The sequence below is a fragment of the Echeneis naucrates genome, chromosome 15 (assembly GCF_900963305.1).
Source record: "Echeneis naucrates chromosome 15, fEcheNa1.1, whole genome shotgun sequence".
Lineage (NCBI taxonomy): Eukaryota > Metazoa > Chordata > Actinopteri > Carangiformes > Echeneidae > Echeneis > Echeneis naucrates.
In genome coordinates, this window is record NC_042525.1 from 19263310 (window position 1) to 19279300 (window position 15991).

The 15991-nt window shown below is 40.4% G+C and overlaps 1 protein-coding gene across 3 annotated transcripts in view; it reads right to left on the minus strand.

Annotated features, from left to right (window-relative positions):
• LOC115055161 (attractin-like protein 1) overlaps nucleotides 1–15991 on the minus strand; it is a 160115-nt gene that overhangs the window by 122243 nt on the left and 21881 nt on the right. For all 3 annotated transcript variants that reach the window (XR_003841665.1, XM_029520685.1, XM_029520686.1), the window contains exons 2-5: nucleotides 7082–7165; nucleotides 5022–5135; nucleotides 4031–4159; nucleotides 1892–2100 (exon numbers count right to left, since the gene is read on the minus strand). Coding sequence is in view for 2 of the 3 variants with exons in the window: in XM_029520685.1 (XP_029376545.1) it covers nucleotides 1892–2100; nucleotides 4031–4159; nucleotides 5022–5135; nucleotides 7082–7165 (536 nt within the window). In the remaining variant the exon portion in view is untranslated. The remainder of the gene's footprint in view (nucleotides 1–1891; nucleotides 2101–4030; nucleotides 4160–5021; nucleotides 5136–7081; nucleotides 7166–15991) is intronic.

Here is a 15991-nt window from a genome sequence, read left to right on the forward strand (position 1 = left end):
AAATCAACTTTAAGGCTTATTAATCAACTAAAACAAAAACATTGTTGACATTTTATATATATGAATCCCAGAGATAAAAGAAAAAAAAAAGTATTCAGCTATATATTGTTGATTACAGAACAGCATAGGAAAACATTCACGGCATTATACATAAATAAGGTCCACCGTCTATCATGCCGTGGAGAGAGAGAGACGAGCATCACCCTGAGCAGACAGTTCAAAATGATGACTGTTACAATCATCACCAGGGTTAAATCTTACTGGAGAGAGAAACTCCATACAGAGGTCTGCCTTTGTAGAAAGCATCAGCATTATACAGGATTGGTCAAAAAATGTGTTTTAGTTCTTTCCAAAAAAACTAAAAGCCTTTAAAAAAAAAAAAAACAGTTAAGACAAATGATTTTTAAATATATTTCGTCAATACAGATTTCAAGATGCTTGAGGAGATAGTCGCAATCATTTCTGGCTCCAGTGAAAAACCTTAAGTTATTTTTATCTGTGTTGATTTAATCTGCATGTACTGAGTTCAACCTCTAAATCAGCACTGCGTTGAATTTGTATTTATGACTAATTCAGATTTCACCCATTCATTCATCCATTCATCTTCAACTCCTTATCTGTCTCCAGGTCTCGGAGAGTGTTGGAGCCAATCCCAGCTCACATTGGGTGAGGACGGGGTCACCCTGGACAGGTCACCAGTCCATCACAGGGCCAACACACAGAGACATTGCAGAGTCACCGATCAACCCAAACATGATGTCTTTGAACGGTGGGAGGAAGCCCACGCAGACATGGGAGGGGAGGGCAGGGAGAACACAGAAAGGCCCCAGGCCCAGGAATTGAACCTGAGACCTTCTTACTGTGGGGCAACAGCACTAACCACTATGCTGCCGTGCTGCCCAATTTAACCAATTTCATCATAAAATATGCTTCTGCTTTTTTGTTTATTTGTTTGTATGTTTTTTGTTTTTTGTTTTTTTCAAAAGGATAGCACAAGTGTAAAATTAATCTCAGTGAGAAATCATGACTCTATGTGCAATAAAGTTGTCGCGTGTCTTGCCGCAGGAAGAAAGTGTTCACAAAAGAAACATAAAACAGCAAAAATAATGAAGCCACATATATTATGCACCACAAAACAAGATTTCCCATGACATTGTCTCCATTGTTTTATGACATAAAACAATATTGAAGCAGGCAGCATTATGTTTGGCATAAACAGGCACTGCTGTGTTTTTGTGTCTCCTCCTTCCTCTATGTTTCCCTTTTATTCTCTATTCAGGTTCATATTGAACAGAACAATCAAAAACATCCTCTTCATGACAAACATTATGGGAAACGTGGTATTTGTTTTGAGAAGCGATAACAATGGCTATGACCTTGTTCGTGGAGTCATTACATGAAGATAAATCAATGATATATGTAAGTGTTAATTAGGATTGGGACAACAAAGGAGGGTTTTTTTTTTTTTTTTAGTTTTGAAATGTATTTCCATATGAAGCACGGGTCTAACATTTGGTGAGACATAATCTAAAAGAATTTAATGATTGAACACGCGTTGCTCAGTTTAACTGGAAGATTTACTCCCCTCACTAGATCAGTATACTTTGATGATTAACATTAATTGTGATATAATGAAAGTTTCCTCAGATAAAGCACTTTCAACCTTCCTTTGTCCTTTCCTGTCCTTCAGCCCTCTCTATCATCTCTCCGTCCCACAGGTCTATATATGTCTGTCATACAGGCTATAACTCACAATAACTCACAATTTTCAGCTGTAGCCTAGTAGGAACAAAGGTCTTTCTACAAGCTCCCATAGTTCATCCATGTGTCTGTTTTAATATCCCTGATGAAAAGCAGTCCTCTTCCTGTTCTGATCGTCCTGCTCTCTTACCTTGCCAGCTGTCGTTGCAGACACAGAGCTTCTCTCCGGTCAGGTCACAGTAGCCATGATCAGGGCTACCACAGTTGTCTCTGCAGTATGGGATGTCACAGGCTTCTCCTTTCCAGTACTCCTCGCACTCACAGTAGACACGACTAGAGACCGAATTCGCTGTGCCGCATCTGCCGTGGCCCGAACAGTTGTTGGGACAAGAGTTTATCCTGAGGGAGACGAAATTAGGAAGTTGTTCAAGGTCATACGGTACCACAGGCTCAGAGAGTAAATGTCAGCGTGTTGTCAGATACAGTGGAAGCTTCATTCGATTAAAAAATGAATTGAGGCAATTGAAATGGATTTTGCTAACAGTGAGATTCATTCCAAAATTGATGGGTTGAAAGAGTCACAAAATACAGTCAGCATTAATGACGTAGAGATAAAATTGCAGTAAAAGGTCCACCAATTTTTTACAATGGATCAAAGGACTGCAGGTTCTGTGAAATGTTCGAAGGACCCTCTGCAGCTCCGTCTCCAGTGAGTCTGTGCGCTCACCAATCCTGTTTCCATCTGCTGCTTTTAGACAAGAGCTGTGATGAAACCTCTGTTCACTGAGTTAGCAGATGGCTGCTGTAGAAAATGGAGTCTGTTATTGCTCTGTACCTACTGGATATGTAATGTAATGTATACGTAAAAACACTATGTTGTGATGAATTCACCAGTTTTATTCTGCATTATGCTTCTGTTTTGTTTTGTTTTTTGTTCTGCTTTGCCTCCCATATAAAAAGTGGCCTTTACGTTTAAAATGTGCTATATATCAATAAAGTGGCCTTTCCCTGCCTTTATGGTCAGTCAAGTCAGTTTGACTTAGAGGCGGTTTTCTAAGCTGGAGGCACCACATTAAAGGAGAGGAATGCAATTTCTCAGTGTGGCTATGAAAAATAATGCACTCTGAGGGAATAACATCACAGGTAAATTTCTAACAACTACATGCTCAAATTTGGATTATTCCTTATTCCCCGGAAAGATGGACTGAGGAAAAAATGCAAATAAGTCTCAAAGGGAAAGAGCTAATACTGCAATGGACCTGAACAGGCTGACCTTTTATTCTAATCCAGTTTGTGTACAAAAATTATAAGCAGCTTTGTACAAAGCCATCTCATAGTTGTGTAACATATTTATTGTATGTAATGTATGTAATGTAATGTAACAAGGACCTTTGGTACACACAAGAGAGAGGAGCATACATGTTAAAAGCAAAAAGCTTCCAGGACAAGGACAGATGGACAGAGGGAGCTTTCAGTCAGACTATTAAAGAACAAAGAGTCAAACTTGGAGGATTTATAAGGAGAGCTTATCCTCCTTTATAATCAGATGAGTATAGCAGACGGGAAAAATTAGTCAAGGACAAGAGGCAGAAAATCTTGTTTTTGTTCATACAAAGCCGGTTTACTGCTGTGACAAGCAGGTCGTCATGACAACCTTGCCTCGCCTCAGAGGGCCTGTGTGCATGTACGTGCGTGTGTGTGTGTGTGCGTGTGTACGTTGACGGCCTTTCGGCTAGGTGACTCTACACTAACTGTCCTCACTCTTCCTCCAATGTGTTGCTCCCACATATTATATGTAATTTATATATAATTTTATATATAATTATATATAATTTCCCATCATAGCTGTGAAGCAGCATGTGTGTGTCTGTATCTTATGAAGGTGAGGTTTTGATGCTTGATTTGAGTTTTCGTGAATGATAATATAAAAGTAGAAGAACACAAGAATAACAAAGTTAATAATGAATAATAATGTTAAAGAATACTAATGTTAAATATGCTTGTGTACTTTGGTTCAGTTGCATGTGCATTAAAGTGTTCAGTGGAATTTGTCCAAGGTTTTCTCACTTGGTCTATTTTTTATGCCTTTGCTCAGGATAAATGGAGGTTTATGGAGCCATAGAGATGCTGTTCTGGTCTCATGTTAAACACAGTGCATCACACTACTCGGTCACATTGAAATGAGACTGGTCACTGATGATGGACATTTGCATCACAAGCTGCGTCTGCCCAACCCATTGCACCACAGAGCACAGGTGTCTTCGAGTCAAACCTGAGGAAATGAGAAGAGGAGAAAACTAGTGTAGGAGGAGTTGGCATCTGCACATACGAGTAAGTGATGGTGAAGCCGGTCAGGTTGTAGGCAGCGTCGCTGAAGAAGTGAAGCAGAGCGTAGCCTGACGTTGTCACTACCTCCGGGACTGTCTCATTACCCCTGCTCTCTGGTACCACTAGACCACTGAAGAGCAGTTTGGCAAAAAGAGAAGGAGGCAGAAGGAGAGAGAGAGAGAAGACAGAAAAAGAGAAAGGGAGAGAGACCCTCTCAACAAGAAAGCAATAATAATAAAAATCATTTTGAAATGGTCCTGTATATTTTTTTAAGTTCTGAAAGCACCACTGGAGAGTTGTGAGATGAAAAGGCTTTCAATTCAGAAATTGCAGACCTCTCCACTAAAAATACAACAGTGATTAGCTTTAAAGTAGAATAACGTTGCAGAGCAAAGTGTTTTTATGTGTTTGAAGAGGTCTTGCTGTTGGTGTTCCAGCTTACTCATTTGGTCAGCTTGTCTCTTTTAATAAATGCAATGCACTGAAAATCTGTTCTTACCCATAATGAGTCTGAGCAAAAAACTTCCCTCCCTCCCTGCTGCAATTACAGCTGATGCAAACATGTACCAATCTACAATATGAGCTTATTTATTAAAATGCAACATAAGTCTTGACTGTGTATATTCAGTGCCCCAGTGCAGCTGAACTCTCAGTGGAGGTTGGGTGATTACTGTGGTATTATTTTATTCAATGAACTTGTAGCAAATGAAAGAGTTCCTATTTGTAGATTGTCCTGCAAAAATAAGAAACAGAAAAAGAAGTGTTATTCAGGGCTAATGTGAGTAATTTCAACATTTTCTTTCGACCACCATCATATTGTGGTAGCGTGGTACAAGGCCCATGGTTTGCCTGCATAAGTACAAAATTTTCAGAGCTTTTGAAGCCATGCCAAAGGCTACCTGACTAATTTCCATTCCCTCCCGCCCCAAACATCCCCCCTCCACCTCACGCACAACTCACAGGCCTGCTATTCAGAGTAACAGAATGCCTACCTGAAGACAGCAATCAAAGGGGCGTGGATAGAGTCTCCATCATAGACATACATGTGGTCCCAGCTGCACTCTGTGGCAAAGTGATTGAAGCGCAGCCTGAGCACTGCATTAGGACTGAGAGATGGGGACAGAGGAGTGAGGGAACAATGATGAACAGATGATACGACCAAAACAAAAGCTGATGAATATATATGACCCCGATGTATCACATGATTCTTCTCAAAAGCATCACCTGTATTTGTGATGTCTGGCATCATGGCCAAAATTTGAAAACTCAGGGTCTCAAAAATGCCTGTAAGTAGTGTAATGTAGCAGTAATGCAGTGTAGAATTTAATGGTTATGTGTTTGCAAATGTTAATACAATTAATGTGGGCGTTGACTCTTGAAATATGTTTTGAGAGAGCCATAGATGCTAAACCTGGATATTGTGGCAGTAAAATACTAATTATAATGATTATTGATGTAATTAGGTTTAAATGCTGGTGTTGCCTGAACAAGCCTCATATATCAAGGGAAAAGATTTCCACTGTTCTTCACAGTACAGCGCGCCATAGCAATGACTTTGCTTGGCACACTGAATATTCTCACTAAATTCCGTGGCAATCTGCCCGTTAGACTTATATTTTTCATGTGTGCAGATGAAACTTTGTAATTAGTTTGGCCTTATGTAACTTTCAGGGGGATTTTATTTCCTGATGGAGCCAAATCAATCTCAGTGATTCCAGAGCGTCAGCCATAAAAATGGATGAAGTCTCCAGGTTGGAAAAAGTGAAGTCTTACACCACATTACGGCTTAAACCACCGGTTCTAAAAAGAAGTCAAATTGTACTGTCTATGTGAGAATGTTCCTACTTCTCACTTGATTTATTTGCTCAGTAAATGTTTTCCTCGAAAATAGACCATAAAGCAGGGGATGAATTAGGTGGCGTGGCTACTGTGTGACTGACAGACTGTATCATCCAATCAAGGCAGAGCACAGCACAGGTCAGCTCCAGCTCTCACTCCTCCAAGCTCCTCCTTCTCCTCCAAATATGGTTTCCTCTGGTTTCAAAAAACCAGATCAAGATGGCCAAAGGACGAATTGCAAATTAAAGGCTTCAGAAATAGGAGTTCACAAACCAATGGGTGCTGTCGTTGCATGTTAACTCTTGAATTTGAATATAAATACAATAATTTTCTGTCAATTATGAATATTCCAAACTCAATAGCAACATGAAAGTGACTAGGTGATTAGTTTATCACTAACAAGCGATACTCACACAAAGCAAACAGAGCCAGAAATGATATAACACTTCTGTGGAAGTGGTAGATGTGTTATGTGCATATGTACATGTGGTGGGGGTCATACCTGTGCCAAATTAAATGGTATTCCATCCATTTTGTTAAAGCCCTTTGAGAAAATTTGTGTTTTGGGCTTTGTAAATGAAACTGATTTGACCTCACTTGTGCGACCATTTATGGCCATCAAGAAATGCCCCTAGTCCGAATAAAGACATTCTTAATCGTCTTTTCTAATATGTCACTGAACCCAAGCTATCCTCTAATGGTTCACAGGGAAATAATGAATATCTTCAGTCCTCAGCCCAAAGCCAATCTCATATCCCAGAGGACACACAACCCATTAAAGGGATAATCCTAAACGAACTATTTATTGTTCCTAGATGTGTTATAAGATAATGAGATTTTTTTAATAGTATTTTTGTGCTGTTGTCTTACATTTCCTTGTGAAACTCTTATAGGACCATTATACCTTCCATTTAATGCAAACGGGTAACCACAGAATAAACAACACACAGCACTTTACATATAATTACAGAGCTGTCACTGTGTGCATTCAGACGGCTTGGCGTGGTTTTTCTGAGCAGTTAATGTGGACAAAGCATCTCTGGAGCACAGGGACCACACTGAGAGACAAATTCCCTCTATTTCCACAGTAAGAAAGCTCTCTTTATCTGCAGCCCTTCAGACACATACAGGAAAAAAAATCAAGTTTTTTTAACCGAGTGGAAATAAATAAGATGAATGGAGATACGGAGTAGGCTAGCACATTAATACTTACAATCCTTCTATTAGCCAAGTGCATTTGGTCTTGTATTTATAGTTCACCGGTCCATCGGTGAGGGAACCTGACAGGTCTGTTAATCTGTAGGAGAGAGGAAAGAAAATACACAAGTTTAGTGTTATGGTGAAATGTTATGAATCAGCCAGAGAACAGCAACAAAAAAAAAAAAAAAAAAACAACCAAAATATTGAGCTGCTGCTTGTCAAACTGTGATCTTGCGCGCTGTCAAGACAAAGCCATCCATTCTTACTTGAGGGAGGCAGCGTCAGTCGGCTCATGGGACATCTCCCTGTTGTAACTGGAACGTTTGCTGTTAAGTATGAGATTTTTCTGACAGTGCTGAAATGCACAGCTGCTGACGTCGTGCCAGCAGTCAAAATCAGGCTTTTGCTCTTTGAAAAGAAAGAACGTACCATTCCCTCTTGAGTGACAATTTAATAGAATAGTTTGAATTTCTCCACAAAAAGGGGAAAACATTCCATGGCTGGTCACATGATCAAACATTTTCAAACCCCAATGATTTACATTTAATGAATTAAATCACTCCTCCTGCGATGCTTTCTGTTCCCTTAAATATGTTGAATAATTTTAACGAACTCACATACCATGGAATATGAGTTCCCCTTAAAGATGACAGATTAGGCTAATTACTATTCTTCATCCCTGCTACTCTATTTCAACTTGTGTCACTCAATCTTTGATTATACTTAGTCTCAATACACAATTCAACTGAAACACAACAATTTCATTTCCTCCCTGAGTGCTCTTACAGTAAACCAAAAACTAAACCAAGTCAGTTACAAAGTTACAAATTTACTGCTTATCTTAAACAATGAAAATTCAGTTTTTTCGTGAATTATGCTTATTAATTTTCCTTCTAAGAGTTACACAAAGGAATTATTGCCACTACGTTTGAGTAACTTTGTTTAACTTAATCAGAGAGTGAAAACAGGGATGAACAGAGTGTGTGAACAAATTTTATATCAAGGATCTGACTTTGACATATGATCCACTTTTCATATGAATCCTACAGACCTCCTCATTAAAAGCTACTATATTTAGGTATTTCATTTCAAATGTTCAGTGGCAGCTCAGCAGGCTTTGTTAACTGTTAAAGCACCAGCACGCTAACTGCAGCTGGACAGGACACTGCTGATCTGCAGCCTTAGTGAGTTTGATGTAGATGCACATGCACCACTTCTCCACCAGAGCAGAGCGAGGACCACCGTCACCAGCTGGGGTCACCAAGATGGTGGAGTCAGTGTCTTTCTGCAGGACAAGAGGTGTGACTGCAGGCAGGTCACCATCAAGCGGGACCATACAGGACCGGCCAATCAGAAGCCACTGATAATTGTGATTAAAACATCGACACGTGGCAGCTAATAGCAGGCAATCGAATAGCAATCGATAGTCCATATGAACTACAGCCACTTTGGCCAGTAAGGCCATCTTGGTTGTAATCATCCTGGTCCGCCATTTCATGCTTCAGACTCCAACACACCAACATATCGATAGGGTGGTGCCTCTTAATATATTTGTATTAAACTGAATTTGTTAGGCCAATCACAGCTTTTGTAAATTGTGTGACAACAGTACGGTAACTTAGACAAGAAGGATTACCGTCAGCCATGCGGTTCTGCAGCCTCACTGACACCAAGCTCTCCATTCAAGTGGATTTCCCTGCCCTTGCTGCTGCGTGACATGCAGCTTATTCATGCATCATAAAGGCCTCTGATGTCATGTACAGCCATCCTCACATACTTAACTTCGGGATCATACAGGTTATTGGCAAAACAAAAACAAAGCTGAAACTTGTGTATGGAACCAACTCAATATTTCGACATGACCTAGTATTAGATGCAGAAATAAATGTTAGAAATAAGCACATAAATCCATAAATCTGCTGTGTGTTCTCGGGCAGCAGGGAGGTGCATGGGTCTCAGCCTGAGCAGCGTATGAAGGAAACACCGGTGGTGGGGACATATCCCTGCAAGCAGATGACATCCCACTCATTTCAAGGTAAGTCAGTTCAGGGTACTGTTGCCATGGAAATTCCAACATAACATATTCATGTGGCAGTTTTAATAACCACATTGTTGATATATGTACTGTTGTGTGCGGTAAGCAGTGGTCACACCTGTCAGTCAAAGTAATCTATTGTTGCATACGGAGGAAAGCAGAGAAAATGAAAGCACACACACACTCATACATGGACACACACTGCTGCATCAAGTATGCCACTGTCATGGGCACTGAAGTCGCAGCCTGCACATTGAGTGTGTGTGTACCCACTATACACATTAAAGAAGATGAACTACGGCCTCTTAGCGGTTTTTAGTCACGAAAAGAGCCAATGCCAGGAAGCTTGATACAGAACCCGTGCATCTAGCTACAAAAACTATACTGTGCTACAACATAAAAACAAACAGCTAGTCCCTTGTCTTATGTACTGCCAGACAGAATGGTGCCAGCCCACTGATCAACTGCAATCAGTCAGAGAATGACAGCTAGTCAGACAGTTGCTGCGAGGCAGGAAATTTCAGTCCTGACATCAGCATTGCTCTTCTGTGCAGTCAGTCCGGTCAACAGTCTGGACTAACTTTGGACTTTCCTCCTCTGAGAGCTGTTATACACCATCTCCAGTTCTCTGTCTTTCTATATCAGCCTATATAAAACAAAATTCTTCCCTATGGACTTTGTGTTACTGAATTCACCTGCAGCCTTGTGTCTGAAACTGTCAATGCTTCTCCACGAACTTGAATTGTGGTTCGCATTGAAAGAAAACATCTTCTAAATGAATAAATCATAAGTACTCCACCTCCTCTTGCCATACTGAGACAGTTCACCTGAACGCCCTCCTGCACTTGCTGCTGCCATTGTTGGTGCCTATGTAGCACTTAGCATAAGCCCAGCCCGTCCCGCTAGCAGCCCCATGGTGCTTTCAGACAACAAAGCACTTCCCTCTGTGTCTACCAGCCCTGGGACACTGTTGCTATGTGCTTTGAATGGCAGAAGCAGGTGAAATTCACGGGCGCATGGAGAATGGCAGCACGATGGCCTGCAGGCTGCTGCCATCCACCTTCTCTAACATCATTATGGCTGAAAACTTTGTGCCAAAAGGCACAATTAAAACTGCTTTGCTACATACATTATTCAATCCAAAATGTCTTCTACTATCAATGTTGATATCTTTGTAATTGCCACACTTGAAACGGTAGACATGCATGGTGAGGATATTTTTTTTATTCGGTTGAAAGAAACATCTCCTCCCTCTATAAACACATCATGTCCTGAATAATAACTCAATATCTGACTGAATGATCATTCGTGTGAAACATCCTGTTCTTAATGGTGCTACTTCTATGTCTGAACTGGTTCAAATCGTTTAATGGCCGTTTACGTCTCTTTCATTTTTGATATTGCCATTATGAGAAGTTTTACAATTTGTTTGTTTTCGTCTTGCTCTTGTTGCCTATGTCTTTGATTTAATTCATATTATATTTGCTTTTACATTTACATTTTAGCTGAATGAACGTTAGACATTGCTAATGGAGATAAGATAAAATAAATCACATTAAGCTTTTTTTTGTCTGCGCACCCCTGATGAGGAAGTGTCTGTGTAATCTGAGAAAAACATAAAACATTTCACTTCAATAAGCAGCGACCAGTGAAATTTTGCAAACAAACAAATGATCAAGTAGCAAAATTTAGGGCCTGTTTTCTTTTGATTGCTAAATCGATTCATGACTAAATGTGACATTAAAAGAAAAAAAATCAACTCAGCTCAAATACCCACAAATGTTCTTTTCCCTTCCCCCGCTGCTACTGCCACTCCAAACCTGTTTCTGAGGGCTTGCACTCATATATTTCATTGAGATGGAGATTGAATCACTGACTGGACGTGCAAACGCACAGGTGCCCAATTTCAACATTTCTGTTTTGAACCAGACCACGGCCTTTACCGAACCATAACTATCCGCTGTGAGAGTCGAAACCTCACCATAAAAATGTTTTATCATCCTGTACTGCAAGAGAAGAGCAGCCATTGTCTGTGAAGGTTTTACTATTGCATATTACAGTTTACTTTGGAGATGACAAGGTTGCAATGGCATTCTTCATTCTGTCTTTCTAGGTGACTGTAAATTACAGTATTCTGTAAGTAAGTGTACGGTGAATTGTTCATTTGTCTTTTAACCTTCATACAAATGTAAAATGTGTTATTCTTGCATCCTGGTGATTTCAGGTTGTGAGATGATTGGATTGTGCTCTAAGAGTGGAACTAAAAAGGAGAAAACTAGCCTCCGGGCTGAACCACAGGACCACAAACCACCGCCACTACCACGCTATCATCGTCAACACCATCATCATCATCGCCATCCATGAGCAGATGAGATTAAGGGCGTGTCAGGCCAAACACGCTGGTTCTCTATAATGTCAGAGCAAACAGATTGCACAACAGTCGGACACAGGCCACAGTAAATGCCAAAATCCTGCCAATAAAGGACAAACCACACACACACCACGTATACTTACACTTACATTTACAGACACGCGAGGTTCCCCTTGGTTTTGTCTGCTCTTTGAGCCGCCTCTCACTCCCTTCACTTTTTCCCTCTCTACCCTTCTCTCAATCCACATCACCTATCACTCCCTGCTTATCACAGTTTGATTTTCTGGATCTAATCCCAGATTAGAAGAGAAATATACATTTCATGCTGTTCTAATGCCTGACTGAAACAATAATGATATTGATGAGTCCATAAAAAGTCTTTATTCTTAATTTTTCTCATTGATGATGACATGACCATAGATTTCTTGAATGATGTATTGTCTCTTATTCTGTTTTATTACTGCAGCAAAGTTATTAACGGTAACATTTCTCAGAATTTGAGGTCATGATTCCCGTCATCTGAACAAGGTCAAGATGAAAACTATCACGTTAAAAGGTGAACTGAGTGAGAAAATAACAGAAATCAAACTTCCAAAATTTTACCATTAAGGCAATAGAAAGTCATTACAAAGCTACCTAAAAATAAGGTTATATTGAGAGTAAGCTGCTGTTCTGTAGCCAGCTCCACCTGACTCTCAGCTTCCAGCGTCTAAAAAAGGGATTGGAGGTCGCACATTTCTAGAGCGTATGAAGGTTTCATTAGGATGCATATTCCTAATCACCTGTCACTGAAAGTACCACAGAACTTTTAGTCTTATTAATTAAAATTCACCCACCATCTATTTGACACACAGGAGGAAATTTGGTTATAAATAGTTATAAATATTTTTATGTCTGCTGTAGCAATGGATATTAGACATTGGAGTGACTGCTGGAGCCAGATTCTAGCAGTCTTTTAGAGGAATGTTTGAACCAAGGTACCATGGATAAGATTATGATTCACTCACTCGTCTTCTCATCCCACCTCTCCTCTGCAGACGGACGTAGCTTTATCCCTTATCAACACTGAGACAGTCATAGCCAATATCTCTAACAACATGAACAACAAAGGTTCAAACATGAATGGATTCCAACTGATAATTTAAAGTTCTCAGTGAGCCTGCAGACACGTGGTCATGCTCCAGTCTGATAATTTGTTCACCAAACCACCCAGGTAGTACGTGCTGTGGGTATGTTTTAGTCAGATGGCATGGTGCACATTGTATTTCATGTTAAAGCAATGTCTATTCACACTTGAAACACACTGAAGAGATTCAAAGAGACTGCAACCCACAGGTGGAGCAGAGGCCTGCTGATGATTTGATAAACACAGATGAGTGGTAAGCATTTGGGAAGTACCACTGCTGATGATGATTGGTAATGGGAGTACCAATAACTGAAGCTGCACAGGTTTGGAACGTTGCAAATTTGGGTGGCAAACCAGCTGAAACCCTTATAGCCTTGGGTGAAGACAGGAGGGGCCTCGAGGATACGTAAAGTGTTTTAAGAGATGTTAGAGATTTTGTCCACCTCGACTAAGGCAACAGCACAAGCGACTGAGCCTGTAAAGGACAGGGTACTGTTTATGACACAAATTAATTCATAGTGAATGGTTAAATGTGTTCTTAGACTAGTCAGCCATTGATTGGTTATTCTCTCTGCAACACTTTAATTCTTACAATTGAAGGGATAACATTGGGACAAAGTCTTGGTGTGGTTCTTCTACCAGGTTTCTGCTTAAGTGAAAAACTATGTGAGGGCTGAATGAATATGCAGAGAGACTCACTCTGTCCCTGAAAACATGTGAAAGGTAGATCCCATTCATAGTTAATGAGGAGCTGACTGGAGCGGCCTCCTAAAGCCCCAACAAACCATCATTCCAAACTCCTCACCCATTAATCCCCACTAAAAAGCCTGGCATAGAGGAAGACAGTGAGACACACTCATACCTCATGCGCACACGTGCTCAGATGAGGCGAGCGAACATGCACACACTCACTCACAGCAGCCAAAAAGGTTTTAAATATAACCAGAGACTGCAGACTGTCTTAAGACCTCACAGCATGAGGCCAAAATCACATCTTTTCCAGATTCCACAGGACTACCTTCAGGGTTAACACACACACATACATACACATATACCGAGGGGGTGGGGTGAGAAGGTGAAGGTGGCTGAGGCAGAGGAAGCGCACAGGCAGAGAGAGGAGGAGGCAGAGAGGGCAAAGAGATAACACACAGACAGCGATGAGAGGATGAGGTATGGAGGAAGAGAGTCCGGCACCCCGTGAAATATTCATCTGCTACGAGGTGAATAATTGATGTGGTGCAGAAGGCAGCATGAGGGATAGACAGACAAATGAATGGAAGGAGTGCAGGAGGGGTAAATAGGAAAAGAGAGGAAGAGACTTAGAGCCCCGTATCTTCTGTTGGTATTGGTACAAATCTCCTCTTTACTGTCCCTGTCACTGCCTCCACAGACTGACCAAGACTGCAACAACTATTTCGCTGTCATACTCACAGGCCTTTCTAACAATCACCACCTTCATAAAAACCAATGGGATAATCCTCATCTTTAAAAAGTGTTCAAGTTTTTACTATAATGTGCTCATCCTCTCCCTAAATAAAATCAGTTCAGCCATAATTCCCCACGAATTAGACTGAATTCACAGATATTTGATCGGAACCATTTAGAATCAGATGGTAATGAAAATGTGGCTTGTATAGTGGAATATATATAGTGGAAAACAATTTGTACTTTATTTACACATATTTCCAAAGTATGATATTTCAAACTACTTTTTATGATTGTAATTACAACAATGATTTTTTTCTCCTCCTTAAAATGACAGATTTTTTTTTATATTATTAGGCCTATAATTGTATTAAGCGTGAACAATCACACATTCAGTACAATAGAATTGTATCAGATGAAGAGAATAGAAGTGATAAAGTTGCTCAGATTAGGTCAGAAAGCTAATGCCGTTATCTACAAACAATTGTATTTTTATTGTGCATCATTGAATGCACTACCTATTTCCGGCTCTGCTGTGTTCTTGTGGTGTAAATCCAAATTTCTGTTATCTTTCTTGAAATTCAGCTTCGAGCGTTTTATACTGACACCCCTCTGCTGCTGTGAAGAGTTAGACAGCTCGTCTCTCAGTTGAGTTGCTAGAAAGGTACAATTTCACCAACTACTCTTGCAAAGTCCCATCTGCAAATCTGCAGCTCCTGGGAGCACTGGCCATGAGAAGGAGGCCAGGCAGCCTGAATTCTTCTCTTTAGTGTTACAGCGGATGCTTCAGCACTTTTAATATTAAATGGGCTTTAATGGCACTAGTAAGAAAATCAAATTACACTGGTCTTAGCTTTTAAGGAGGAAATGTGTCCAGACATCCCAAAGCCCCACCCCTTACTGAATTACAGAATCATGTCAAGTCAACTGTCCACTTCTTTTAAGAAAAGAAGAAAATAAAGTCACTCATTGCTTCGGGAGGTCACTGTTTTTTATAGGAAGAAAAAAAAAAACAGCCTGTATTTTCTTTCTTCCACTTCTTCACTGCAGCAAGACACTCACTGACCGCCGGGCTGCACAACAGTGCGGTGACACACTCATACAAGAGCCTCGCACACAACCAAACATACACAAAGGCTTTCAGTGACAGCACTGAGTCAGCTGAGCGTAACGTCACCGTGAGTAACGTGTTTGTGTTGAACTTGACCCTGAGGAACTTCCACTGGCTTTTTCCATTCCTCGATCCACTATCTGGAACTTTAACCTTTTCCACCACAGGTCTCTTCTCAAACTTCAGTCCAAACTAGCCTGAGGGTGGAGTGAGTCATCCAGAAATTACCTAATTCTGCAAGAATCTACACCCCTTGTGAAAGAGACACACACACACAAATAATCATAAAACTTTGCAGGCTTGAATATCACCCAAGACCAATAAAACTCCTTTGCTATATGGTCTTGGATGACCAAATTTAGAAACGCAGCCCGTGGCAATGACTCATTTGAAGCAGCCTTGTAATTCACAACAATACGCAACCTGCAGTTTAAATTGACACAAAAGCAGCCTAGATACACTCATTTTCATTTAGGATTAAAGACTCATTTCTCCTCCAAGTCCATCCCCTGAAGAACTTTATATTCGCCATATTAAATATGGTTTGAGCGTCAATCTGCTTTTGGATTCAATATATTTTTTTTTGTACAAGGCACTATCTATGCATAAATCCTGGTCTGGGATTTGTGCTGTAAGTCTCTCTTCAGATTCTTCACATTCACTCAATGAAAATGTGCACAAAGGGAGAAATATATCAAAGGTTTTGCTCTGCTCAGCTAAGAGAAAAGCATCTCCTGTTAAATTGTGAATTGATAAAAAGGGTTTAATTTGAATTCTGTCCAAGTATTCACTTTGCTCAAGGGGTCTATGATACTGAAGCAGAGGAAAGTCCACACCACTGTCACAGTGGGATTT